The 26,721-nt window shown below is 39.0% G+C and overlaps 2 protein-coding genes and 1 long non-coding RNA gene across 3 annotated transcripts; 1 reads left to right on the forward strand and 2 right to left on the reverse strand.

Moving 5' to 3' along the window:
• Nucleotides 1–15,417: 15,417 nt before the first annotated feature.
• On the reverse strand, nt 15,418–16,544 carry LOC124289231. The gene is made up of 2 exons (XR_006901631.1): nt 16,473–16,544; nt 15,418–16,424 (listed from the first exon to the last, which is right to left on the reverse strand). It is a non-coding gene; the product is annotated as an uncharacterized LOC124289231 (long non-coding RNA).
• Nucleotides 16,545–18,413: 1,869 nt separating this feature from the next.
• Nucleotides 18,414–22,219, reverse strand: LOC124289230. The gene is made up of 6 exons (XM_046725837.1): nt 21,053–22,219; nt 20,458–20,777; nt 20,225–20,293; nt 19,793–20,022; nt 19,140–19,320; nt 18,414–18,623 (listed from the first exon to the last, which is right to left on the reverse strand). The coding sequence occupies exons 2-6, from the start codon at nt 20,657–20,659 to the stop codon at nt 18,460–18,462; spliced, it is 846 nt and encodes a 281-aa protein (XP_046581793.1). The 5' UTR covers nt 20,660–20,777; nt 21,053–22,219; the 3' UTR covers nt 18,414–18,459.
• A 3,333-nt stretch (nt 22,220–25,552) lies between these two features.
• LOC124289226 lies at nt 25,553–26,474 on the forward strand. The gene is made up of 2 exons (XM_046725829.1): nt 25,553–25,688; nt 25,780–26,474. Exons 1-2 carry the CDS (start codon nt 25,612–25,614, stop codon nt 26,252–26,254), a joined length of 552 nt encoding a protein of 183 aa, XP_046581785.1. The 5' UTR covers nt 25,553–25,611; the 3' UTR covers nt 26,255–26,474.
• Nucleotides 26,475–26,721: the final 247 nt, after the last annotated feature.

Consider the following 26,721-nt stretch of genomic DNA (forward strand, 5'->3'; position numbering starts at 1 on the left):
GACGTCGGAGGAGACACCCTGCTTGTTGTGGCTGATAGTTGCAAGCTCGGGAGCGCGTGGGGATGGCCTAAAAGTCGGGCCGGGCCGGGCCAAGGCGGGCCAAATCTATTATTGGCTAATAAACCCATTAACGACAACCATGCCTATAATTAATCAATTCAACATACACTCATGATAATAATGATCAATCGGAAGCCACAAACGCGTACCATAATAACTTTATTACGAGTAAATCGGCTAAAATCCAGGAAGACGAGAGGCCTGTGAACTGGCTGACTGAGGTTACGTCTAAAAGTGGAATCGTTAAACGAAACGGGATTTAAAACGTATAAATATTTCAGCCAATTCCGATACACATTTCCGTTGGCCCGAAAATGTTTTTACATCTATATCCAATCACATACCACCCCATAAATTCACTATTCATCGTGTTAAAAGCATGCCCACATTTAAATGATACGATCTCTTCCCCACACTCTCAACATTATCTCGGCCACAATTTTCCGCCCGGCTTGGCTCGAGCCGTCAAAAGCAACTTAAACGTAACACGCGTATCTTGAATTGTGTTTAATTCCATAGACTGGTATTATATCTACCTAAATATCACTTTGTAATGTTATCAAATGCAACATGTAAAGATAACTGCTCCGTTAGAGTGAAGCCCTTGTCTCTCATTTTTCAACATAGCCTCAATCAAAAGTGTTTAGTCTCTGTTCAGCCCGACTTGGCCCGGGCTCTCAAAAGCACCTTAAACCTCACACATGTATCCTGAAGTGTGTTTAAATCCATAGATTAGTATTATATCTACGTACATATCACCTCACAGAGTCTCAAAGCGTAGTATTTGAAGCAAACACCTTGCTCAAAGTGAAGCCCTATTTTCTATACATTCTCAACAAAGACACAGTATCACAAGCTTTCGGTCCGGCTTGGCCCGGGCGCTCAAACGCACCTTATCGCTCACAGATGTATCTTGAAATGTGTTTAAATCCATAGATTAGTATTATATCTACCTAAATATCACTTTGTAATGTTATCAAATGCAACATGTAAAGATAACTGGTTCGTTAAAGTTAGCCCTTTTCTCTCTACATTCTCAACATAGCCTCAATCAAAAGTGTTTAGTCTCTGTTCAGCCCGACTTGGCCCGGGCTCTCAAAAACAACTTAAACCTCACACATGTATCTTGAAATGTGTTTTAATATCCATAGATTAGTATTATATCTACCTACATATCACTTCACAGAGTCTCAAAGCGTAGTATTTGAAGCAAAAACGTTGCTGAAAGTGAAGCTCTCTTTCTACACATTCTCAACAAAGACACAGTATCACAAGCGTTCGGTCCGGCTTGGCCCGGGCTCTCAAAAACAACTTAAACCCCACACATATGTCCTGATTTGTGTTTAATTCCATAGATTAGTATTATATCTACCTAAATATCACCGTGTGATGTTACAAAATGCCACATGTAAAGATAACTGCTCCGATAAAGTGAAGCCCTTTTCTCTCTCCATACACAATATAGTCTCAATCAAAAGTGTTTAGTCTCTGTTCAGCCCGACTTGGCCCGGGCTCTCAAAAACACCTTAAACCTCACACGTGTATCCTGATTTCTGTCTATATCTCTAGAATAGAGTTATATCTACCTAAGTACATTGTACGTTTTTAAAGAGTCTCAAGGCGTAGTATTTGAAGCAAACACGTTGCTTAAAGTGAAGCCCTATTTTCTATACATTCTCAACAACCACACAGTATCACAGTCATGCTTTCGGTCCGGCTTGGCCCGGGCTCTCAAAAACAACTTAAACCCCACACATATCTCCTGATTTGTGTTTAAATCCATAGGTTGGTATTATATCTACCTAAATATCAATGTGTGATGTTACAAAATGCCACATGTAAAGATAACTGCTCCTTTTTCTCTCCATTCACAACATAGCCTCAATCAAAAGTGTTTAGTCTCTGTTCGGCCCGACTTGGCCCGTGCTGTCAAAACAACCTAAACCTCACACATGTATCTTGAAATGTGTATATATCCATAGATTAGTATTATATCTACCTATAAACGTCTTTATAGAGTCTCAAAGCGTTGTATTTGAAGCAAACACGTTGCTTAAAGTGAAGTCCTATTTTCTATACATTCTCAACAAAGACACAGTATCACAAGCTTTTGGTCCGGCTTGGCCCGCGCTCTCAAACGCACCTTAAACCTCTCAGATGAATCTTGAAATGTGTTTAAAGCAATAGATTGGTATTATATCTACCTAAATACCTCTTTATTGAGGCTAAAAGCTTTGTACATGTATTTGAATCTAACACGTTGCTTAAAGTGAAGCCCAGTGTTCAATTATATATATATAATTATTTATGCTTCCACTCGTGTTATGCTGCGTATGGGATGTTCTCCGTACATATTCCAGAGTATAATACTAATACCGATACAGATGGCAGGCTGAAGCTATTTTCGTGATATGATTTACACATATAATTAACTTAATAAATATCAGAAGATATTATACCCAATTATATGACATGAAATGCTTGAAAGAGGTGGGGTTTTTTTTAGTGGTTCAGAATACAGGATGTTCTCCGTACAGTTTCCACAGTATAAACATCAATTCATACTAGTAGAGATATAGATAGCCGGTTGAAGCTATTCATGACATGATTTGAACATATCAGTCATTTAATAAATATCAGAAGGTATCAGCTAAAATGACTTGCCGTATGAGATGTTATGTTTATATAATTTGAACATACGAAAGTATGAAAACACATCCACGGCAATGACACTGTGTTGCCAAGCTCAGGCTCGGGAGAACATTGTTTTCACTGTGAGAGCTTTGCCAGAGGTTACTCGGAGATGCCGTTGCCGGATGTTGTAAACTTCAAGCGTTTCTGATAATCCTGTTTTCCTGAACACGCATACAGACAATAGAAGTATTAGAGAGAGAAGTGGGAGAAGTATGTTTTCATTAAATCCACAGTGTCTCGCCTAACTTTCTCCAAATGCATCCATATAAAACTGGCCGAGCTGGGCAGTAGCAGCCTATTTTCAAATCATCTGATCTTTACATGTTGCATTCTGATAACATTACAAGGTGATATTTAGGTAGATATAATACCAATCTATGGATTTAAACACATTTCAAGATACATCTGTGAGGTATAAGGTGCGTTTGAGCGCCCGGGCCAAGCCGGACCGAACGCTTGTGATACAATGTCTTTATTGAGAATGTATAGAAAACAGGGCTTCACTTTGAGCAAGGTGTTTGCTTCAAATACTACGCTTTGAGACTCTGTGAAGTGATATGTACGTAGAAATAATACTAATCTATGGATATTAACACATATCAAGTTACATGTGTGAGGTTTAAGTTGTTTTTGACAGCACGGACGAAGTCGGGCCGAACAGCGACTAAACACTTTTGATTGAGGCTATGTTGTGAATGGAGAGAGAAAAGGGCTTCACTTTAACGGAGCAGTTTACTTTACATGTGGCATTTTGTAACATCACACATTGATATTTAGGTAGATATAATACTAATCTATGGAATTAAACACAAATCAGGAGATATGTGTGGGGTTTAAGTTGTTTTTGAGAGCCCGGGCCAAGCCGGACCGAAAGCATGACTGTGATACTGTGTGGTTGTTGAGAATGTATAGAAAATAGGGCTTCACTTTAAGCAACGTGTTTGCTTCAAATACAACGCTTTGAGACCCTATAAAGACGTACTTAGGTAGATATAACTCTATTCTAGAGATATAGACAGAAATCAGGATACATGTGTGAGGTTTAAGGTGTTTTTGAGAGCCCGGGCCAAGTCGGGCTGAACAGAGACTAAACACTTTTGATTGAGACTATATTGTGAATGGAGAAAGGAAAGGGCTTCACTTTAACGAACCAGTTATCTTTCATGTGGCATTTTGTAACATCACACGGTGATATTTAGGTAGATATAACACTAATCTATGGATATAAACACATTTCAAGATACATGTGTGAGGTTTAAGGTGCTTTTGAGAGCCCGGGCCAAGTCGGGCTGAACAGAGACTAAACACTTTTGATTGAGACTATTTTGTGTATGGAGAGAGAAAAGGGCTTCACTTTATCGGAGCAGTTATCTTTACATGTTGCATTTTGTAACATCACACGGTGATATTTAGGTAGATATAATACTAATCTATGGAATTAAACACAAATCAGGACATATGTGTGGGGTTTAAGTTGTTTTTGAGAGTCCGGGCCAACCGGACCGAACGCTTGTGATACAGTGTCTTTGTTGAGAATATTTAGAAAAGAGAGCTTCACTCTCAGCAACGTTTTGCTTCAAAATACTACGCTTTGAGACTCTGTGAAGTGATATGTAGGTAGATATAATACCAAGCTATGTGTTAAAACACAAATCAGGATACATGTGTGAGGTTTAAGTTGTTTTGAGAGCCCGGGCCAAGTTGGGCTGAACAGAGACTAAACGCTTTTGATTGAGGCTATGTTGAGAATGTAGAGAGAAAAGGGCTAACTTTAACGAACCAGTTATCTTTACATGTTGCATTTGATAACATTACAAAGTGATATTTAGGTAGATATAATACTTATCTATGGGTTTAAACACATTTCAAGATACATATGTGAGGTATAAGGTGCGTTTGAGCGCCCGGGCCAAGCCAGACCGAAAGCTTGTGATACTGTGTCTTTGTTGAGAATGTATAGAAAATAGGGCTTCACTTTGAGCAAGGTGTTTGCTTCAAATACTACGCTTTGAGACTCTGTGAAGTGATATGTAGGTAGATATAACACTAATCTATGGATATAAACACATTTCCAGATACATGTGTGAGGTTTAAGTTGTTTTTGACAGCACGGGCGAAGCCGGGCCGAACAGAGACTAAACACTTTTGATTGAGGCTATGTTGAGAATGGAGAGAGAAAAGGGCTTCACTTAAACGAACCAGTTTTCTTTACATGTGGCATTTTGTAACATCACACATTGATATTTAGGTAGATATAATACTAATCTATGGAATTAAACACAAATCAGGACATATGTGTGGGGTTTAAGTTGTTTTTGAGATCCCGGGCCAAGCCGGACCGAACGCTTGTGATACTGTGTCTTTGTTGAGAATATGTAGAAAAGAGAGCTTCACTTTCAGCAACGTTTTTGCTTCAAATACTACGCTTTGAGACTCTGTGAAGTGATATGTAGGTAGATATAATACTAATCTATGGATATTAACACATTTCAAGATACATGTGTGAGGTTTAGGTTGTTTTTGACAGCCCGGACGAAGTCGGGCCGAACAGCGACTAAACACTTTTGATTGCGGATTTTGTTTGCCGAGGACTTTATTTTCCTAAATCGTTGGGAATGGAGAGAGAAAGGGGCTTCACTTTTACTTTACTTTATGAAGTGGTATTTAGGTAGATATAATACCATTGTGTTTCATGTGTATTAGTAAAAATAAGCATATGCATACGCGCCGGTATTGTTTACAATGAAAACACATAAGAATTTTTGTGTTTGTGATTTCAAATACTTCTTTTAATATACATAATCATGTCATATTTGCCCATTGACACTCGCCGATATCCACGTCTTTTTAACATAAACATCCTGTGCTGATTCAGCCTGAGACGATAAAGGTTAATTAGGGAACCCCAATATCTTAATTAAGGAAAGAAAAGCAGTCAAAACACTGTCACTTCCTGCCCAGGACCCCGGATGTCACACGCTAAGAGAAGTAACCCAGCGGGCACACAACGTTGAATCAACGTTGAATCAACGTTGAATTTTGGTTTTTGGTTGATCAACCTTTCATAAACGTTGATTCAACGTTTATCATGCGACCAAAGAAAGTTAGTCGAGATTCGTTTAGTTGTCAACGTTGTTTCAACGTAAGGAACCAACAAAATGTCAACTAATTGTTTCCTTGGCAAATTTGATACATAATTCATATTGGTAATAGGTATCCAACTTAGCAACTATCATTTCGGAACATTATTTTCATAAAAGATCAAGATCGAGCTAGTGACAGATATAATCTTATATATTATTTGATTGTGCATCGATCAACGGACGGAAATGTTACGTAAATCGCAGTTTTAGGTATAAAGTCATCAGTTATCCAAATTGCATTACATTTGATATTTTCCCACAAAACTGTGAAAATTGTATAATTCCCGACAATTTGCTTTCAAACACAAGCCAGATGTTGACCTTTCGATCGCCTCGTTTGGCCATATCTGGACATGCGCACAATTATCGCGCGCGCAAAGGCAGCTGATCGTTGTCAGTTCACCTTGGCGAAGTTCAACGCAATATCGTTCTATTTTCACCATCTTCACGGCATGCTGGTGTTTATTTGGTAAGTATGTCCTTCATGTATAATGAAAACGTAGGAATGCCGTTTAAATCTAGCAGTAGCAAGAAACTCCGAATTAGGGCTCATGTTTTATCTCACAAGGTTACCGGTATGTCACAGTACATGTTTCTCAAAAGTTTGTTTTGTTATTTTTCAATATATTTGCATGCATATATTTGGCATTTTATTATATAATCGAATAAGATTTCCTTTCGTACCCATCACCTGATTTAAATTTTGCAAATATACATTTTCAAATAATCAATGAAGTACATCAATATAAGGAACCGTTCATAATTAAATATATGGCTGCGGGTGGGGGTGTTGATTGTAAGGGTTGGAGGGTGGGGTGGGGTGGGGTGGGGTGTCACCCATTTTGTTCAGGGAGCTAAGGGGTCAGCATTTTGTACACACGCACTATGTTTAGAAATTATGGGAAGGGAGAGGGCGTCAAAGATAATGTACTTGACATGCAGGGTGGGCCGTCTCTTATTCTGTACATACTCATACACTTTTAGGGGGTGGTGTAATTCACATTGTACATAAAAATCAACATCACCCAATCTTACATACAAAAGAAGTAATTTTAATGTAAGGAACATTTAATTATGAAATAAGATTATTTTAATGGAATTTGCAGAAATCTCATCTTCGAACACTGGGTGGCAGCAATTTTGTGGATCACATAAAAGGAGCAAGGCTAAGGTAACACGTTTTAACATTTCACTTGTTTCCAGTATATCCACCACAAAGTTTAAGAGAAAGATGATAATGCTCTTTCATTACCACCTGTTTTGAATATTTGTGATAATGTTTGGTCTTTTTTGGTGATGATAGTTGGTCTTTATTTTCATTTATATATTAAGGTTGATCATTTAAGAGAAAAAATTGACAATGATTTCCCCGGAGATATTTAGTTTAATGAGCACTCCCTTGCTTGGCGCCATATTGTTTTTCGCCGTAAACAGCTGGATGCAAGATAGCACGCGAGAGGACAGAAGTCATACATTTATAGATATATATAGAGATGTTTATTGCTGGGAAACACACTCTTCAGGTATTTGGTCAGCTGTAGAATTTGAATATGATGTTTTTATTATTGTCTAAGGGTAGGTTTTTCTTTATTTGCAATCTAATATGTGTGCAGTGAAACATACTGAGATTTGGAAGAGTCCATTATTTAAAGTACAGGTGTTGTTAGATATCAGCATTTTATGTACATGTTCCCCTGTTAAGATCATCTATCGAGTATATTAGAGAGAAGGTGTATATTTGTAGTGTTTTAAATCAGAGTTATTTTCAGTGAATGACCTACATTTCAATATGTTTTGGCCACCTGTCACCCCTTTGGTCAAATACAGAAGGACTTCCATTTCTTGGAATTGAGAGTCAGAGATGCACTGTTTCCAAGAATTTGCGTTAGCCAGCGATGTTTGTTTACGAGTACATTTAAGTCTTTTTGAGTGTAGATTGGAGTTGTAAGATGTTATTCAATGTCTTATTATTCATGGTATGATAGATTATTTCTGGCAATGTAGAGTTTAATCTCATTATTTTATTGTTCATGATTCAGAGAAGCATAGTTATGACGTCGCAGATAATACGCACACATAATTCATTATATGAGAGATTTTCTAAGCGTTCCTATAAGAGATTAAGTGTAAACATTTATGAATTATAAAAAAGTTATTTATCTGAGTTTTATGAGTGTACAAATGACAAAGAGAGAGAGAGAGTAGATACTTGAGAATATATTGTATACTTATGAGAGCTCATTATTGTTTTCAGAACTCCATGATCCATACTTCCTTGTGTTTGGGAACAAATGGTGTTGGGAGACCTCCCACAATAGACTTGTTCTTTGACCTGTGAACCACCACCCATTTTGTTTTCTTATCATTTAATGTAAAATGGCTTTTGTTACAATTTATGACTCCTGGTAGCAAAATTGCTACATCAGTTCAACTCCTATTAATTTGAAATAATCATTTCCGAGAATCTCTAAAGAAAACTAAATCTGACAGAATAACAACAATCTTCCATTGTTTTGCAGGACAATGTCAAACAATTTGATGTCAAGAATGAATGTTGATGGGCAAAACAGCAAGTTTTCTTTTAAGAATACAAGGTTGTATTCAATCATCTCTGGTAAGTTAATTACCAAGTGCAGCATTTTCATCATGACCATAGCAAATAATATATGACAGTAAAGCATCGTCTAATTCATCCTACCGGTAATTCATAGTCTAATTAAATAATCAACTTGCAAATGAGGATTTTCTTTGAAAATGTTTAAGAAAAAACTTCCATTCCTTCGGTTGAAAATATATATTGTTTACACTTTTCGTCATATTTTGTATTGATGCTGTTCATATGTTCACATGCCAAGTTACAGCAGTGAAATGAACCTTTCAAGTGATTGATTAAACAAATACTTGAATCATTTAAGACAATATATCTTCCATATAACTTATTCATGTATTTAAATATAAAATTTCAGAATGTGTCCTATCTCAAGGGAATGAGATGGGAATGCATCCGAAGCAAATTTCAAGAAAGAGTTAGGAACGTTTCTGAAGTATCCACGTGACCGCCAGGCAGGGAGTGGCAGAAAGAAGAGGAGCTGATAATTGTGTTTTGGAGTTGTAATTGTGTTGAAAAATCTGAACTGTGGTATTGAAATTGGTGGCGTAAATGTCACTTTGATGCTATATGCAGATGATATTGTGTTATTAGCACAACAGAGATCACCTACAGACTATGTCGTGTGATGTTTTACATTATGCATTAAACCACGTTTTCTGTGTGCGTGTGTGTTCATAAAGATTTCTTGAAAAGTGACTTGTTTTATGTGCTGTCTTCAGGTATAGTTCCTGGTCATCTTGGATCCCTTTCATGGTGAAAGTAATTGCATTGTGTTTATTCAGGGGCCTGTCTAAGAGCTGAAATTCAGACAAAATGTCTTCTCGGGACAATTTTCACCTTTTCAAGGTAACAATACAACAGTAAATAGTTTTTCTTAATTTGGAATACTCTTTTTCTTCTTACTGGAATTATACGTCCAACTGACATAAAACTTAAATGAACATTATATTGAATGTGGAATTGTAACCAAGTATTTTATCAGGTAAATATTTTTACTGCAATTTTCTGTTTGAACACTGTTTATTGCAGGTAGCTTTTTGGGTATTTTAGCTGGATGCAGGAGTTTGGTGCTACTTTATTGTAGTTTAAAGATGAAATGCGAGTCTATTTACAGGAAAGCGTAATACCTCCCAGACACAACCACGGAACAACCCATTTTCAACGTTAATAATATGTCAGACTTCAACATTGATTCCACGTCGGATATCTACGTCAAAAAAACTTTCATATACAACCTATTTTCAACGTTGAGGATCAACCTTTTTTCAACGTTGATAATCGGTCAAACTTCAACGTTGATTCCACGTCGGATATCTACGTCAAAAAAACTTTCATATACAACCTATTTTCAATCTATTTTCAACGTTGAGGATCAACCTATTCTCAACGTTGAAACAACGTTGATGTGCCTGCTGGGAAGCAACCTTCCCCATAGACATATCAAGGAAAACACATAACAACAAGACGGTGTCTTTTCTACAGGAATCTCGGTATGTAGTCATTGTTGTTGTGTGGGTTTTTCACCATTAACTATACATTTTCAAACTATGCATTTGTGAAGGCAGGAAGTGTATCGACCCAAATGTGCAGGTTTCGTTTTAATATTCTGCAATCCATTTTAGTATTACCCGGTGGCCCGGCCCGGCCCGACTTTTCTTGGCCCGACTTTTAGGCCATCCCGTTGGTACGCCATAAAGCTCAAAATGAGACAGGCGAGAAAGCCGTGACACAATGTAAACAAATCTTCATTTCGGTTAGGGTCAACCGAAATAGCAAACTTACATGAAAGAACAATGTGGCGGATATTGTCCCCTTCGCTCTTAGATATTCTTCAATTTGTCACACATTGTAGGATGTTTTAAGTTTCATAAGCACAATCTGAAGGCCTACAGTATCTTGTTAACAGAGCAAAATATTCGAGGAGTAATATTTTTTATTCAAACGGAAATATTGTCAGTGTCAGCAGTTGCCTATCATGCAATATCCAAGTATCAAAATTAGTTCATATGAGTGCCTATAAAACCATGCTTTAAATATTTCAGATTTTTTATAAAGAGTTGCATGGGACTTTGAACTGAATTACCTTCCTCCATGTTGATCGAATACGAAAACTATGTGAGAAGAATAGTGATCGACTTTCTGGAGTATTGGACGGAGTGAAATAAAGTGTATATCTTAATTACGAGAACATTATTTGAAGTTTTGTTACCACATAAATTATTCACATATAATGGTACATTTTACGAGTAATATTACAACTATAATTTTGATTAATTCACTGGAAATGATGGCAAGGTATGTTTTAAGAATCTTGCTGTTTTTAGTAAACGTGGAAGGGTAATAAAATTAATAATAATCTAATCAATAATAAATAATTATTCAATTGATTGACATATCAGATTTTTTAGATTTTAAGGCAGAACTTGGCAAACAAACACCATACATATCATGGCAGGACAATCACTTGGTATTAACTTAGTTTCTTGGCTCCTGCTTTTAGATGTTTTTTTTAAATACTACATTTACTAATAAGATAATTCTGAAAGTGATTGCTAGTATCATAACTCATTAAAGTTATTTCAACATCCAGAAAATTTGAAAAAGCAAAGGCTACGTTTTGGTCAAACCCTGGTCAGGCATTATCCAGTCCTGGAACAGAATAACTTACAAAAATCTCAGGTGACTTTTCATGTAACGGAATAAAGATTGAAACATATATTTAACCCATATTTGATGCAATTCTTCTGATAAATCATAAGTTTTTTAGGAGGTTACTAATATTTGAAGACTGAGCCAAAGCTAGTGTTTATTAAGATGGTGGATTTGAACAAATTGTTCAAGGTTTGTTGATGGTTATTTGCAAAATGAGCTTCATATTAAATTGCACACTGGTTTGTAGGAGGTGTGAACGCTTCTGGGCATTTTCATGTCTGTTTTCCTAAACCTTTGTTATGACTTTTACCAAATTTTGAATCAACTTTCGACTACATTTGTATTTTGTGTAACATTCTATTTCAATGCTAGTTAATTGATCGGATAACTGTTGATCTCTGTTCCAAAATTTTGCATCACATGTTTCCTATTTCTGGAAGATGGGTCAGCTAGTGTACAGGTGCAGACAGTATCTTGGATCTTCTTTGTGTTCTGGTGCTGTGACATACCTGTACATAAACGCTGAGAGTTCATGAAGTCAAGTATTGTGGAAGTTTGTATGTAAATTAGGATTCCACAACAAAGTACATATAGAAAAATTAAATGGAAATGATGATTAAAAAAAAAATGATTTCCTTATATTCAGTGTTTAATGACATTTAGCATTATTTGCTAAATGGGTTTATAGGCAGCATTTACGATTCAATTGCGCAGTTCTGACACTTCCCTGGCGAGTGTAATACACTCGTGTATGTAACTACAATTCTAATTATGTCATTTCTAATCAACTTCGTTTGGCACTGCAGCTAACATGGTATGCAGTGTATTTCATTAAGCATCTGTCTCAACTTCGGGTAAGAAGGCAGCATATTTCACTAATTTGGTTGTGGGCAGCATTTACAATTACTTATACACTTAGCCTACAGTAAGTGTAGCAACGCACGTGGCAGTGTATTATTTCCGCATTCCAGAATAGCAGCTACGTCACTTCCGGAGTGATGTCACATCCGCAGTCATACGTCACGTCCGTTTCCTTTCTATTCTGCATGCTCTCCTGGCAGGTTATCCATTTTGCTTCATCGCAAATAATTTCTTGGTTCTCGCGTAATTTTCGGTATCTTGAAAAAAATGCTGAATTAACTTAACATTTAATTTGCGTCTGCTTTCGCTTTCCGTCATTTCTTTCTGTATTCACTTAAATTACTGGGAGTATCGAGTTTCAAAAATAACATATTCATGATCACTGATAGCAGTTTGGCATTGAGTCGCTGGTGACAATTCTGAAACGTTGCCGATGAATCTAGAATCGGTTGGGATGTTTTCGAGAACACACTTACACGAGCGCCGTAGAGCGCTATCCGCCATGTTGGATGGTGTTTGCAAGGACACGTTTCACGTAGGCCGGTATTGAGACGCCTATTACATCACGTGTGTTTCATATTCAGCTTCGAAAAATGCATCACTGAATTCCCTATGCAATTGAGTATCAAATTGCAACCGGTCTTTGTCACCAATACCAACTGTCTAGAAAAAATGAAACGAAACATTTTGGGCGTGAAAACGAGCGCAGTGCTCGAAAGACTGAGCGTTTGAAATGTAAACAAAGATAATTTCCGATTCACACCGCGTAGCATTTTCTGAATTCTTCCAACATTCATCTATTCATTGCTTGCAATGGCTCAATGCCTTTGGAATAGGTATGGAAAGAGTATTGTAGAAAGAAATGGGAAATTAGGAATAGATACAATGCAATGATTCGTTAATTCATAAGAAATTGTCAAAGTTGGTGCAGCGTGAAGCTATGACTTGCGCATAATCACCCAGAACGACAACTGTAATTATCAGCATTTTTGGCGTCTTCTCTTACTTACAGTGAAAATGATAAAAACATATAACAACATACAGATAGTCAGAGTCATTCTGATTACTTACATGTCATATTTATATACAAACAATCCCTGAATCAGTGGAAGGGTCCTCGCAGAATCCTCGGTATCCTTGTCAGCAAGGCCACCGTATTGTAAGAGATAGGTCATCTGTAGTGATGTCATATGTCCACATTGTTGTACATATTGGGAAATTTCTTCGAGGTGAAGGTCGGTTGAACAAGAGTAAACACAATCACCTTAACCGACTTCCGATTACACTGTCAGCATAGTATATTTTGCGGAAAGCTCAGATATTTTTTTCATGAAACTGACTTCAGTATCTACATTTGGCCTTGCTCGGTGTCATGCGTGCATGTAGGGTTTACTGTTTTATTCCTTGAAAGTTTTGATTGTTTGGGTGATGTTTACATAGGAGGTTGGCACATTTAGTGCAGTACACCATATTCTAAATCTTTACACAAGTGTTCGAAGATGAAACGTAGCCATAGCTGCAATTACTTTAGTCCCTATGATGTACAATGTGTAATATTGGACTAATATTGCAGTTTCATATGGACAGGTTAATGAACGGCGATTTAATTCAACCTTATAAGTAAACTGATACTAATTAATGAAAATGACTTACATATGTTATGAAATGTATATGGACATATATTTAAAGGAATTTTCTTGTTCATTGCATATTTTTGTGTCGTTTTATATACAAAACAATGACATATGTTGATTGGCCAGGTGCACGTTTGTCGGTAACATTTTATGATTCACTATCATTGTTTTTGATAATATATTCAGTTCATATTGGCATGACAGGATATCACTCTCTAACGACTTTTATAGGAAGATTGTTTGGAGATATATAAACCAAGTCATGTGTTGATTTGGACAAATCTTACATCCATATTCTAATATATAGTTCCATATATAAAGGCTATCTTTTTGCATCTTTCATTGCATACTTATTAAGAGAAATAGCTACATAATCATAAAGAAAGAAAATTCTTATCCTAACAAACTATTGGGGCGTTGCGAAATATTAATTTTTCATTTACGTTAAATTAATGCCAAACAGGTGTGCGTGTTGCTCATAATAAGATACACAGTCAAACTGTCTAATTGTTGATATAGTCAGGACACTATTTAAAGGGAAAAATCAGTCATTTTATGTTTTATCTAAAGAGTGTTTAATTATGACATAGAAGCCGAGACCTTTTATACAATTAATGGAAATTGGGTGAGATGTATGCTGATCAGCGTGCCAAGGTCGTCTTTTTCCGACATCGCAGGGTGCGTGAAGCAAGCAATTATGTCAACTAAAATGTGGTATTATTTTCAGCAATTTCATTACATTTGAAGATATGGCTAGTACTCTGGTAATAACGTTGAAAAATTAGTCAAAATACATCTATACACACAGGAGAATATGGGAATCTAAGAACTAACTTATATACTCGGATAGGGCCATCCGGGCCGCTGTTACGTACTTTCGCATGTGGTGCGTTGTCATCTTTTCTGGTAAATTGTGAAACTGCTAAAGCGTATCCGATCACATTGGGGAAATTGTAATTGGAATAGTTTGGTTCGCCATGGGCAAAGGATAAAGAAAACATAGCGGCCGTATCCACAGCAGGTTCTCTACATGTGATCTGAGTTACATTGACCTAGTGTGAAGCATAACAGAGTTATGCCCCCTTATCATTATACATGTATGACCTCTCTGTCGTCGTTTGACGTCATAGAAGAGAATCCAGTTTTGCCATTTATTGCGAGTTGTTTTTGGTTGGGCGTGTTGCGTTGTGCGTAAGCACATATAAACCCAGTTGGTATGCACTTGTATATTGGGCTGTACTTTCTTAGCTCACACTTTCAGTAAAGATGCCAAATAAAAAATTCGTAGCACAGTATTTTTATCGGGGCGCGATAAAAAGCGGAATAATTTGCTGTTTTTAATGCATAACAAAATGGTGGACAACATTTGGCGAGGTCTGTTCCTCAACCAAAACGCTGAGGTGGTTGCACTTATATTTATACCAACGGATAGGAAATTTAATATTCTATATTTCTGTGTAATTTTTTAAAAAAAAAAATAAACAACAAACAAAAAACCACAACGCAGGCGAGAGGTCCCGGGTACAGATCCTGGATGAGCCCTCATATCTGGCAGTAAGCCATTGCAGGTATGGCCAGGATAGCAAGGCAGCCAGACACGCGTCAGCCCATTACAGTTGATCTGCTAACGCGCGTTGTGCAACTCCTTTCCACGGTATGCAGGTCTTCATATGAAACTTCTCTGTTTTCAGCAGCGCACCTACTAACATTCTTTCTTCAGGGTAAGCGAGGTCGTGGCCCGTTCAATCAGCAACTAACATTCTTTGTTTTTTGTTGTTTTGTTTTGTTTTTTTTTCAGGGTAAGGGAGGTAGTCGCCCGTTCAATAAGCGACTCGTCACAGCGGGCTGTTTTGCTGAAGGACATGTCTTTTGCTAGCGACCAATCCTACGTGGAGGTGGTCCTACAGGCCTCCAAAACTAGACCAGCAGGGCCGCGGCACACGCATTGCCATTACGGCAGTCCCTCAGTCCATACTATGCCCTGTCAAAGCGATTTTTGGCTGTGCGACCATGTACAGACGGGTATCTCTTTACTCATACTAACTCGGCTCCTCTAACAAGATTTCAGTTTCAGGCAGTGCTCAGGAAGACGCTGACGGCAGCAAAACAACCCATCAATAGTAACTTTTATTCTTCTCATTCATTTCGGTTAGGGGCAGCAAACTCAGCAGTGTTACAAGGAATTCCGGCAGTTCAGATTCAGGAATTTGGTCACTGGAGATCTAATGCCTACAGGGCGTATATTCGTATGCCTTTGTTAGGCACACAAATCTAATGTGAAATTATGGCTTACAGGGCCGTCGTGGGTGATTGGCTCCAGTTATAACACCTCGGGCTGCAGTGACGTAGCCTCGGCCTTGCCCAGTACCTCGTCGGGGTGCACTTATCCAAGCTGGGCATGGCGGCCCAACATCGGGCCATTCTGGCAGCACTGCATAGCAATTAAGTATTAGTGAAACCTCTTTTGCGCCCTCTCCCCTACTCCCCCCTTTAACTATTTAACTCGTTGTGGATGGCAGCCCCGCCCGCTGCCCAGCAGTGGGCAGCATGCGGGCCTGTTGGCATGGTGCCGACGGGACTTAACACCAAATCAGCTTAAAATATGGATACTTGGTTCCTACTTTTACAGTGGCAGCCCAAACCTTCCTGCCTGCTGGCTCCGCGGGAGGGAGTACAAAAGTTTCCAATGCGCTAGCAGCCTGCTTTTCCTGCCTGCTGTCTCCGCGGGAGGAAGTACAAAGCTTACAATGCCTTACCAGCTTGCTTTTCCTGCCTGCTGTCTCCGCGGGAGGAAGTACAAAGTTTGCAATGCCTTACCTGCCTGCTGTCTCCGCGGGAGGAAGTACAAACTTGCCTATGCTTTGCCCGTCTGCTTTTCCACGGCGGAGGGCCGCAAAAAAGCTGAACTATGTGTCCCGTCCCGTCGGCGCCATCCACACCGCGCTCATTGTCATCCACACATCTGCGTTGTGTAGTCTTTCATCTGGTATGCGTACCATGCTAAGGCTAGCCTCATCAGCTTCATCTTATCTCTATTACAAGCTAAAGGTCTGCATATAATGACATTTAGCATTATTTGCTAAATGGGTTTATAGGCAGCATTTACGATTCAATTGCGCAGTTCTGACACTTCCCTGGCGAGTGTAATACACTCGTGTATATAACGTAACTACAATTCTAATTATGTCATTTCTAATCAACTTCGTTTGGCACTGCAGCTAACATGGTATGCAGTGTATTTCATTAAGCATCTGTCTCAACTTCGGGTAAGAAGGCAGCATATTTCACTAATTTGGTTGTGGGCAGCATTTACAATTACTTATACACTTAGCCTACAGTAAGTGTAGCAACGCACGTGGCAGTGTATTATTTCCGCATTCCAGAATAGCAGCTACGTCACTTCCGGAGTGATGTCACATCCGCAGTCATACGTCACGTCCGTTTCCTTTCTATTCTGCATGCTCTCCTGGCAGGTTATCCATTTTGCTTCATCGCAAATAATTTCCCACCCACCCTTCCCTTCTACAGCTCAGTATCCTGGTGGGGGTGCTGAGGTTGTTAAATGTACGACTTATATTAAGTCTTCACTGTACAGTGCACAGTAAGTATAACCTGTACCATAACCTTTGTATTTTGCACCTTTCTTAATAAAAAGGCGCGGTGGGCATGGTGCCGACGGGACTTAACACCAAATCAGCTTAAAATATGGATACTTGGTTCCTACTTTTACAGTGGCAGCCCAAACCTTCCTGCCTGCTGGCTCCGCGGGAGGGAGTACAAAAGTTTCCAATGCGCTAGCAGCCTGCTTTTCCTGCCTGCTGTCTCCGCGGGAGGAAGTACAAAGCTTACAATGCCTTACCAGCTTGCTTTTCCTGCCTGCTGTCTCCGCGGGAGGAAGTACAAAGTTTGCAATGCCTTACCTGCCTGCTGTCTCCGCGGGAGGAAGTACAAACTTGCCTATGCTTTGCCCGTCTGCTTTTCCACGGCGGAGGGCCGCAAAAAGCTGAACTATGTGTCCCGTCCCGTCGGCGCCATCCACACCGCGCTCATTGTCATCCACACATCTGCGTTGTGTAGTCTTTCATCTGGTATGCGTACCATGCTAAGGCTAGCCTCATCAGCTTCATCTTATCTCTATTACAAGCTAAAGGTCTGCATATAATTACCAGCTAACATGACACTACTGGGCCCGTACTGGTATTATAAAGACCACGATATAGGCTTGATAACGGATCTCAGTACCGGACCAGTAACGTTTTGCACATTGGCGTGGAAATGGCCCAGTACAAATAGCAACACACTGGCAGTGTACTGGTCTTGTACTGGCCCCGTATGTGATTTTGTGTACTGGTACCATAGCACTTTTACATTCTGGACCCTTTTGTATGAAACCACACTAGACCTGTGTCAGCCTTGACCAAGGAGACTAAATCTACATTGCTCCAGTCCATGGCCACCCAGCTGTTAAGTGGGCACTGTGAAGGAGGCGACGCGCCTCCCCCAGAGGATGCACTCAAAATTTCATGTATCATGATGTAAATAGACAGTGCAAATGTACACGAACTATGTCCATTGTTCCCCCAAAGGAATCTCGGTTACATGTAAAATTTTATAACAGCAAACTGTTAACTGGCACGAGTTCAACAACTGATACAGTGCTAGGATTCATCTATAAAACATGTCACTAATGTGACTAATTGGAAGCAAAACCCCTCTGTATTCAATTTGCTAAGCATGCTAAAAGGAAAACAAAAGGGATAAAGTAAAACATCTTTTATATGATCTCATATACAGCATATTGCAGTTACTCAGACATGTTATCGCGAGTGGTGACCGCAGCCTCCTTAGCCAGTAGCCTTTTCTTTCGGCCCCCGTCCCTGTCCCCCGAATTTCTCAGCCAAAGCATCATCTCACTGTGAGCCTCCTTTTCTGTTGCTGTTGTAAGCAGGGGATTTTTGAGAACAGCTCCTAAAACATAGTTGAATATGATATTAATTTTCATTAACATCAAACCTGAAAAATAAAGTTCCAATTATTCTGCACACCTGTCAAACTTAATATGCAATGCCTTATTCTTTTAATAAAGCTTTAACATTATAAGAATGGTTGCCCTGGAAACTTGGTCTTACTGCAGTTTCCAAGTCACTGTAGCTCATCTAGATCAAAACGAAACATCAGGGCCGTACCAATCCTACATACCAAATTTCTGCTTAATCACTGCAGAAATAAATGATCAATGAGTAAAACTGGCATTTTCAATATGGTGACCATATTTGAAATCTGATTGGAATGACCACCATTAATGTCACATATGGTTCAATATATTGACTAGGCACTCCAGCTGAAGTGCTAACTTTCATTGACATATTCCTTTAATTCTCCAAAATATGGCTGGAATATTGCCGATGTGACTATAAATTTCAACTCACTTCGATTCTCAAATCTACATAATCCGGAACTATATATGAGAGCTATTTTACTCACTAGTGATTGCAGCACATAGCTGAAAATTAGCAAATGCTTTCTTGCTTGGTCCATTGTTCTTCCAACATTTTTGTCCCAGCCAGTTATATTGAGAAGCAATAGTATGTCCAAGGACATACTTCATGGTTCTTTGGACGGTTTCCTTTACGGTGCTTCCGCCAATAAGCTTTAGGCGATCAACCTGTGAAAATATCAAATGTTTCGGTCACTAAGTAAAGTTGCTGGGTATTAGGAGGGTAACATTTTGAAAAAGGTCATCAAGACAATTATTTGCAAAACTGGACAACAACATTTTAGAATAAGGTGAAAAGTCTAAATAACTTATACAAAATGGGATCAAAATGAACCCATGATAACAGTAACGTGTATTTTGAAATGATTTTAAGCAGGCATGATTAATACTTGTGAAATTGCACTGAGAACAATTTGAGCATGTCAGTCTGCTTACAAACAAAGGTACAACTGGACTATATAATCTAGTAGTATACGCTTGAGAAGTAGTATTGCTAGTAGACCTTAATCTACTACTCCTAAACTTATCACAATTATAAAATGCCAGATGATTTAATGTATCTTAGTACAGAATATTTAAATTCATACACCACATGTGCACCAGTGTCAGCTATTTGCCCTAAAAGAATCTTTAGCCTTACCAAAGACATTCTAAATGCCTTTTCCTTCAGTCTGCCTTCAAGAGCTTCAAGGGCGGCCTCATCAGTTAGTGGAAACTGTACATCTTCCTGGAGGTCCACTGGTGTTCCACTGTTGGACACCTTCAGCAAGATTTCATTGAGGAGTTTCCGTTGAGAAGCAAGCTCTTTTTCCAATCTCTCCACAGCAACTTGCACTGATGAAATGGCTTTAATGATTGCCCTATCCTTAGCTGAAATATTCAAGTTGGAGCCCTTTTATGACAAGCGACAGGACCGCATATTGAAGAATTCTACTAGACACATGAAAGAGTGAGTGAGTTTACTTTTACGCTGCACTCAGCAATAGTCCAGCTATATGGCGGCGGTCTGACATGAAAGGGATAGTAATATTATTGTAGTTGTTGAGGAGAAAGTAATGAAAAACATAATTACCATTCACTCGTGCTGAATCAGGAGATATAAGTCCTGGGATCAGAGACCCTTCATTAGTACCTGGCATTGCTGTAAGCAGAAACTTCAAATTACACATATAATTTAATTCATGATTCCGCCTGTATTAGATTTGTAAAATCTCACAAACATATTTTAAAAGTGAATCAAGATCGCCAAACTTTATCTTGCACATAAAAGCTATGACATGTGATATATGGCTGTGATGTACTTACACTGTCTGATGTGAGTAGCAGTGGTACTTGACTCTGGGATCCTTGGGAAATCTGATGATGGCATATGGACACTGAACAAAGACCGGGCAGAAGTTGAAGGTCTTGGTGGTGATGCATGTGCTGATGATGTACTGATGCTAATGTTGTCCGGGTAGAGGGAAATACCTGTAACCACCTCAGTAACTGCCGAGGTAGAAGGCATTGAAATCTCTGGTGGCTGTGGAGCTGGTGGTAGAACAGCAGGTCGCACTTTTTTTGGTCTGGGTGGTTCATAGTCGTCATCCTCATCCTCACTGGAGGAAACTTGCTTTGGCTTTCGTCTGACGGCCAAACAGAACATAATATTACATGCATACCAAAACAAGATCATACCAAAATAGCACATCCCCAAGCAGATTATTGCTGTAACTCTTGCAATAATAACCTGAGTGGAATAATAGTATGAAATGCTTTATCACCAGTGTGTATCAAACATTACTACAAAATCTCTTTGAAAATTAACAAATATTGTAACCCTATTCGTGATAGACTGCCATTCAGCAAACTGACTGGTGGGGAAAAAGTTCATCTTAGCATAATTGCATAAAGCACTTACTTTCTCGCTCCTTTACCACAGGAGTCCTCCTCTTCTGTTTGAATGTCTGAAGTGTCTTCAGCAACTTTTAATTTTCTTCTACCGTCTTCATAGCTATCTGCAGATATATAACATCATCCTAGAACATTTGCGCTGTAGAAACAGGTAAAATAAAATTTATATTCTATGAATTCAAGTGTTCACAAAACTATGATATTTCAATTCAGTAACATCAGCTTCAGAAAAGACAAGAGAATTTAAGGGAAATCAATATTTACTTACGACAAGCAGCCAACACCCTGATCCTGTATACCGGCCATGTTGTTTCTGCTTCAATTCGCTCCTTTACTGCCTTAACAGCTGCAGTAGAGCGAAGTGGAGGCCAGTAGGTTTTGGTTTGATTCAGCAGCCAATTGGAAGCAACTAACTCTACCTCGTTGCTTTCTTCAAAGACGACGACCACATACATTTTGGCTATAAGAGCAAACTTTCATTTATAAAACAACCTGGATAGATTTCAAAAGACAAAGTCTCAAATCAAAAGATTTTGACATAAATTCTAAATGCAAGCAAAGACACTTACTAAACAGCTACAGTAGCAGTTATTCAAGCCCATCGGCTATGCTGGGACGTAGGAGATGTGTGCAATCATCCCACGTCCCAGCTTTACTGACTTAACTGTGAATGGATGTTCTATGTTTGGTACATCAGCAAAGGTTGTGGAATTTCTTATTTTTGAAAGTTAATGCACATGTTTTGTTTACTTTTATGCACGTGTATGGATCATTGGGATTGCAACAAAGTTCCCCTGGTAAGGCATCAGAACATATTTCCCTTTGACACTCTGTATTCTAGAAACTAGGAGCTGATCATTCACATCAGATACTGTGTGAATATCAAGGCGCCTGGAGTCTATGGGATACTGAAAGAATGCTCCCGACGACAAGAACGTTTGGTAAACAACGTAGATATCCTCGTCACATTTCAGGATATTTCTCACATAGCAAATGTCCTTGCCTATTTTTACACAGTTGTTACCTCGTTTGGATGTGACAACAAACTCTTTCAGTTTGACCTCTCTATACTGGACACACCCTAAGAAATTGTTACCTGCGGGAAGTGGACCATCACAGTGTTTTAATTTTGCCTGAAATGGTGCAAAACTGTCACACTTCTCTGATGAAGACAACAAAGACTTTTCTCTCAACCTGAGCACCACTTGCTCAAGGACAAAATTGGGTTTTCTAACCAACTTTTCAGGTATTGGAGAAAATTTTCAAATGGAAATGCAGAAAATGCATCAAGTGGGCCATGACGTCTTACATCCTCAGCGAGATGCACTAAGCCATGGACGTTGTAAACTACCTGATCTGTACCATAAAGCTGACAGAAATGGTGAACAAAAGAGACAAGAAGTTCTTGTGCGTAATCTGCGTACACATTGCAAAATATAGGATTCACAAGAATACCGATTGCAGTTGACAGAAGCATGAAGTTTTTGTACATCTCATTTTGTATCTTGCCCCTCAATACTAAAGGTCCGGTATAAAGCAAGAAAAGCCGAAACTCGGTTGCTTTCCATCTATCAACTTCAGAAAGCGCCCTTGGTTTTCGTGCAAACTCATGTGGCATGTAACAAGTAAGGGACATCAAGGCCTCTGATATTAAGGTTTTCGTTTGGGAGCCTAGACGACAGTGAAGGGGTCCTTTTCTCCAAATCCAAAGCAAGCGTTTCATGACACCAAGACATACCATATGCATGTAGTCAAGTGTGAATTGCGTCACCATGCCAATAGACAACTGCCTCATAGGATTTGGGCCTGTATGATGATCTTCATCTACCATCTCATGAAAGGCTACATCTGTTCTTAAGGGTGCATCAGTTTCTAAGAACACCATTTTCCCTTGATAGGTACCACTCTGTGTACACTTTTCACATCCTGAATAACCAGAATGAGATTTAACCCTTTTAATGAAAGCTCGAGCCGGTGCATCACAAACAAATGATGCTATGTTCACTTTATATATCTTTCCATTGTACACCAAACCATCAGATTGCAACCCCACCATTTCACTGACAAAGTCACTCAGAAATGTTTCAGGGTTAGATGGCTTATGATTTCCTGAAAACAAGCCAATGATGAATGGATCCGATTGACCCTTGTCTTGAATCAGGCCTAAAATTGGCCAAAACTGATCATTTGTACTCTTAAACAAGGGAAGACCATCAACATTTATTTGTATTAGAATGGTATCTAACCTTTGTAAGTGAGTATCCGATGACAACTTCAAAAGAATGTTGGATTTCACACCAAAATGATAGTAGGCCCCACCTGCAATATTCTTAATACCATCTACCTTTCCTGTTTGTAACAAGGTTCTGGGGTCTTTTGGAAGCAATGGGTGAAATTGCTTAAGCGCGGACAGTAAATGTCCGAGAGCAGTATGAGAAATGTTGTATTTCACTGCCCAGTGTGAAAGAATTTCAAACAACTGCCCATCAACATCATCATCACAATCAAGCTCATCTTCACAACCGCCTTCACAATCAGTATCATCATCACTACCATTTACATGTTGATCATTTCCAGACTGGTAGGTGAAAGAAAATCCAGCACCATCTGTGTTTGTAACACTACTACTACAATTTAAATCTGTGTAGTTAGTTGAACAGTCATGCTCATGTTCATGTTCATCATAGTCTGTACATGTACCAGGTGGAGAATATGTTCTTTGTTGTATATAAGGTGAAATATGTTCCCTTGTGTCTGTTTCTGTCTGTAAAACCCCTTGTTGAATAATCTGTATGTTTTCTCTTAGCTTAGATTCTATTTTCCTTCGTTTTGTCCAGTACGACATTACTGTAGTTAGATTGTGGTAATGGAACTGCACGCAGATTTTGAATGTGGAAGGAAAAACAGTTTTGTTTGGAGCAAAACTGAATGGACCCAAAGTGGTAATAGACCTTTTCTAGTACACCTTTATATTAGGCTTAAAGTTACATATGATTTATATGTTGTTTTCAAAGAATACCTACATATTTGGCCAAATGTTTTCCTGACACCTCAACCCCTCACCTCCAGCAGACGACAAAATGGCGGGCACATTTTTAACCCACAATGCAATTCAATTTACCCACAATGCACCATTTACGTTCTGGCCCTGTAGTGGCCCTGTAATGGCCCCGTACCGTATTTCATTACTGTGCCAGTACCGGACCAATAACTTTGTCCTATACTGTATGCAGCATACTGGCCCAGTAACGTAAGACAATGCCTTTAAACAATGTGATGTTGCGACTGGGCCAGTATTAAAACGATACAGTTAAGACAGTACTGTAAAATACATAATGGGCCATTTAGGTTAATACTTAATGCCGTTACTGAAGTTACAAGTGACGAAGGGAGCCGTTATTGGCCCAGTTATGTCATGTTTGCTGATTCTGTGCCGAACTGCTGTCAAACGCCCGCCATATTTTACCCACAAACAAACTCCGTTGCCCATAGTTACCGTGTGGTGAAAAGCACAGAAAATGGTATTACGATGCACGTGGGGGACATGCAATGCTGACGAACGTTACCCTGAAAGACTGGAAGGAGATTTTTCGTCCGATTTCCAACTGTCAAACGGAATGAAGAAAAATGCAAGCGCTGGATCAAAGCTTGCGGCCGTCCTCATGAGCAGCTAAATTTATCCAGAATAAATCAACACAAAGCTGTATGTTCTAAGGTAAAAATTATTGAACTTAAAAGATGTTTATAAAAAAGGCATACTTAGTTTTGTATAGAATGTTCGCTGTTATAACGTGAGATCGGAGCAATAATATATATCTCAAGTTTCTTGTTTGGCAAAGATACAGTTCCTCGTTTCATTTGAATCGGCGTATTTTTTAACGTGATTAGATATATAGCTGTAAAATGGGCACGCATTTCTGTTAGTCGTATCTAATAGTATTTATTTTATTCCAGCATTTTGTTGGAGGAAAAGGACCGAGCAGAGAATATCCTGGCCCAGTGGCTGCTGACGGAGCCTGCCCCCAAGCCTGTCAGGAAAGGGTGTAGGTGAATTCGTAACCAAAACCGGTTCGTAGACGTCAAAATCCGGTGGATTCGTAGACGGATTGAGCGGTGAATTCGTAGACGTTATTAAAATGGGGAATAGTTCACCCTCAATGATGAAGAAATCGACGAAAGGTGTTTGCATTTTGTGAAATAAATAAAATATATCAGGTAAGTATGATCGGCGGTGAACATATCCATAAATAATAAAAAAAAACAAATATGCTTCACAGTGGTCCATGTCACAAATTCAGACAAATCTAAGACCGCTAATATATTAAATTCAGTTGTGTAAAATTAAAAAGAAATGTATTAGGTAAGTATCGTCATTCAACGTTTAACTACGCAGACCAGCAGAGAAGTAGCAGAAAACACTTCTTAGGAAAACACTTACATCTCCCACACAGAGTACTTCGCAATCAACGCAGCTGTTGAAAAATGGTCACGGACTTTGAGGCGGCGACCTGGAGAGGCTTTAACAGAGTTTTTCCGGCCGTCCAGATCAAGGGCTGCACCTTCCATATGAATCAGGCGATTTATAGGAAAGTGCAGAACTTGGGTCTGGCTACGGCTTACGACGAGGACGTGGGAACACACAGGTGAATATTTTTTTGCTTCTTTTTACTATCTTTCAGATGATCTTGTTTAAAAAATTATCTGCATTTCTCATTTTTATAATTTGTTTTTTAGATTCATCAAAAAGCTTATGGGCTTGCAGTTCCTCGACTCAGCCCATATCGAGCCAGCATTTATGAAGGTCAAACAACAAGCAGTGACACAGAATCTGATCGCCCTCTGTGAATATTTTGAGTCGACATGGATCCGAAGCTCTGTGTGGACCATTACAAATTGGAGCGTGTTTGGGACGGCCATCCGGACGAACAATGACCTGGAAAGCTGGCACAGGCGCTTAAATCAACTGTCCGGGCGACGTTGCCTACCTTTTGACAGGCTGCTTCCCCTCCTCTTCCGAGAGGCTGACCTGCTTCCCCTGCAGATTCGCCTTGTGACAGACGGTCAGCTGGACAGAAGGCAGCATGCTGGCCAGCGTGCCAAGGCGGATAGATTTTTTAGATTATGGGACGATTTCCAGGCAACAACTATTACCGTGTCCCAGCTGCTGAGGGAGGTGTCAAAACTAAATGGGCCAATGGTCACTGAGTGACTGTGTTACTACTGTGATACGTGCTGTTTTGAACATTGTTGTTAAATATATTACATTATCACTCTTCCATAACAATGTTGTCTGTCTTTTTACATTTTACGACGCTTCATCTTTATTACACATACAGTCACATAGTAACAATATTTTCGTATCACTGAAAATAAAAAATACAACACAAACCCGATATATAAAAATACATTTAAAACAAGTGTAGACAAGAGACGGGAGAAAATATTCACTTTTCATTCAGCTGTCCTTAGTTTCGTATCACTGAAAACAAAGCATACGGGAAAATATTCATTCACAATTTCCTTGAGCTGCCCTTGAGGCTGCCCTTAGTTTCGTATCACTGAAAAAAGCATAACAACTTCGTTATAAACATTCTCAGTAACATCTAAGTACAATTCAAACTATATATTCCATTATGAAACGACCAAGCCAGTACACTCCCTGCATATCTGATAAAA

The sequence above is a fragment of the Haliotis rubra genome, unplaced genomic scaffold, assembly GCF_003918875.1.
Source record: "Haliotis rubra isolate DU_JTF1 unplaced genomic scaffold, ASM391887v1 Scf436, whole genome shotgun sequence".
Classification (NCBI taxonomy): domain Eukaryota; kingdom Metazoa; phylum Mollusca; class Gastropoda; order Lepetellida; family Haliotidae; genus Haliotis; species Haliotis rubra.

Coding starts and splice junctions, on each gene's coding strand:
- LOC124289230 (XM_046725837.1), bottom strand. CDS start 20,659: ATGCCTTCTACCTCGGCAGTTACTGAGGTGGTTACAGGTATTTCCCTC. Junction 20,023..20,224: donor TGATTCAGCACGAGTGAATG/GTAATTATGTTT, acceptor TGAATATTTCAG/CTAAGGATAGGGCAATCATT. Junction 19,321..19,792: donor AGGCATTTAGAATGTCTTTG/GTAAGGCTAAAG, acceptor ATATTTTCACAG/GTTGATCGCCTAAAGCTTAT.
- LOC124289226 (XM_046725829.1), top strand. CDS start 25,612: ATGAATCAGGCGATTTATAGGAAAGTGCAGAACTTGGGTCTGGCTACG. Junction 25,689..25,779: donor GAGGACGTGGGAACACACAG/GTGAATATTTTT, acceptor TTTGTTTTTTAG/ATTCATCAAAAAGCTTATGG.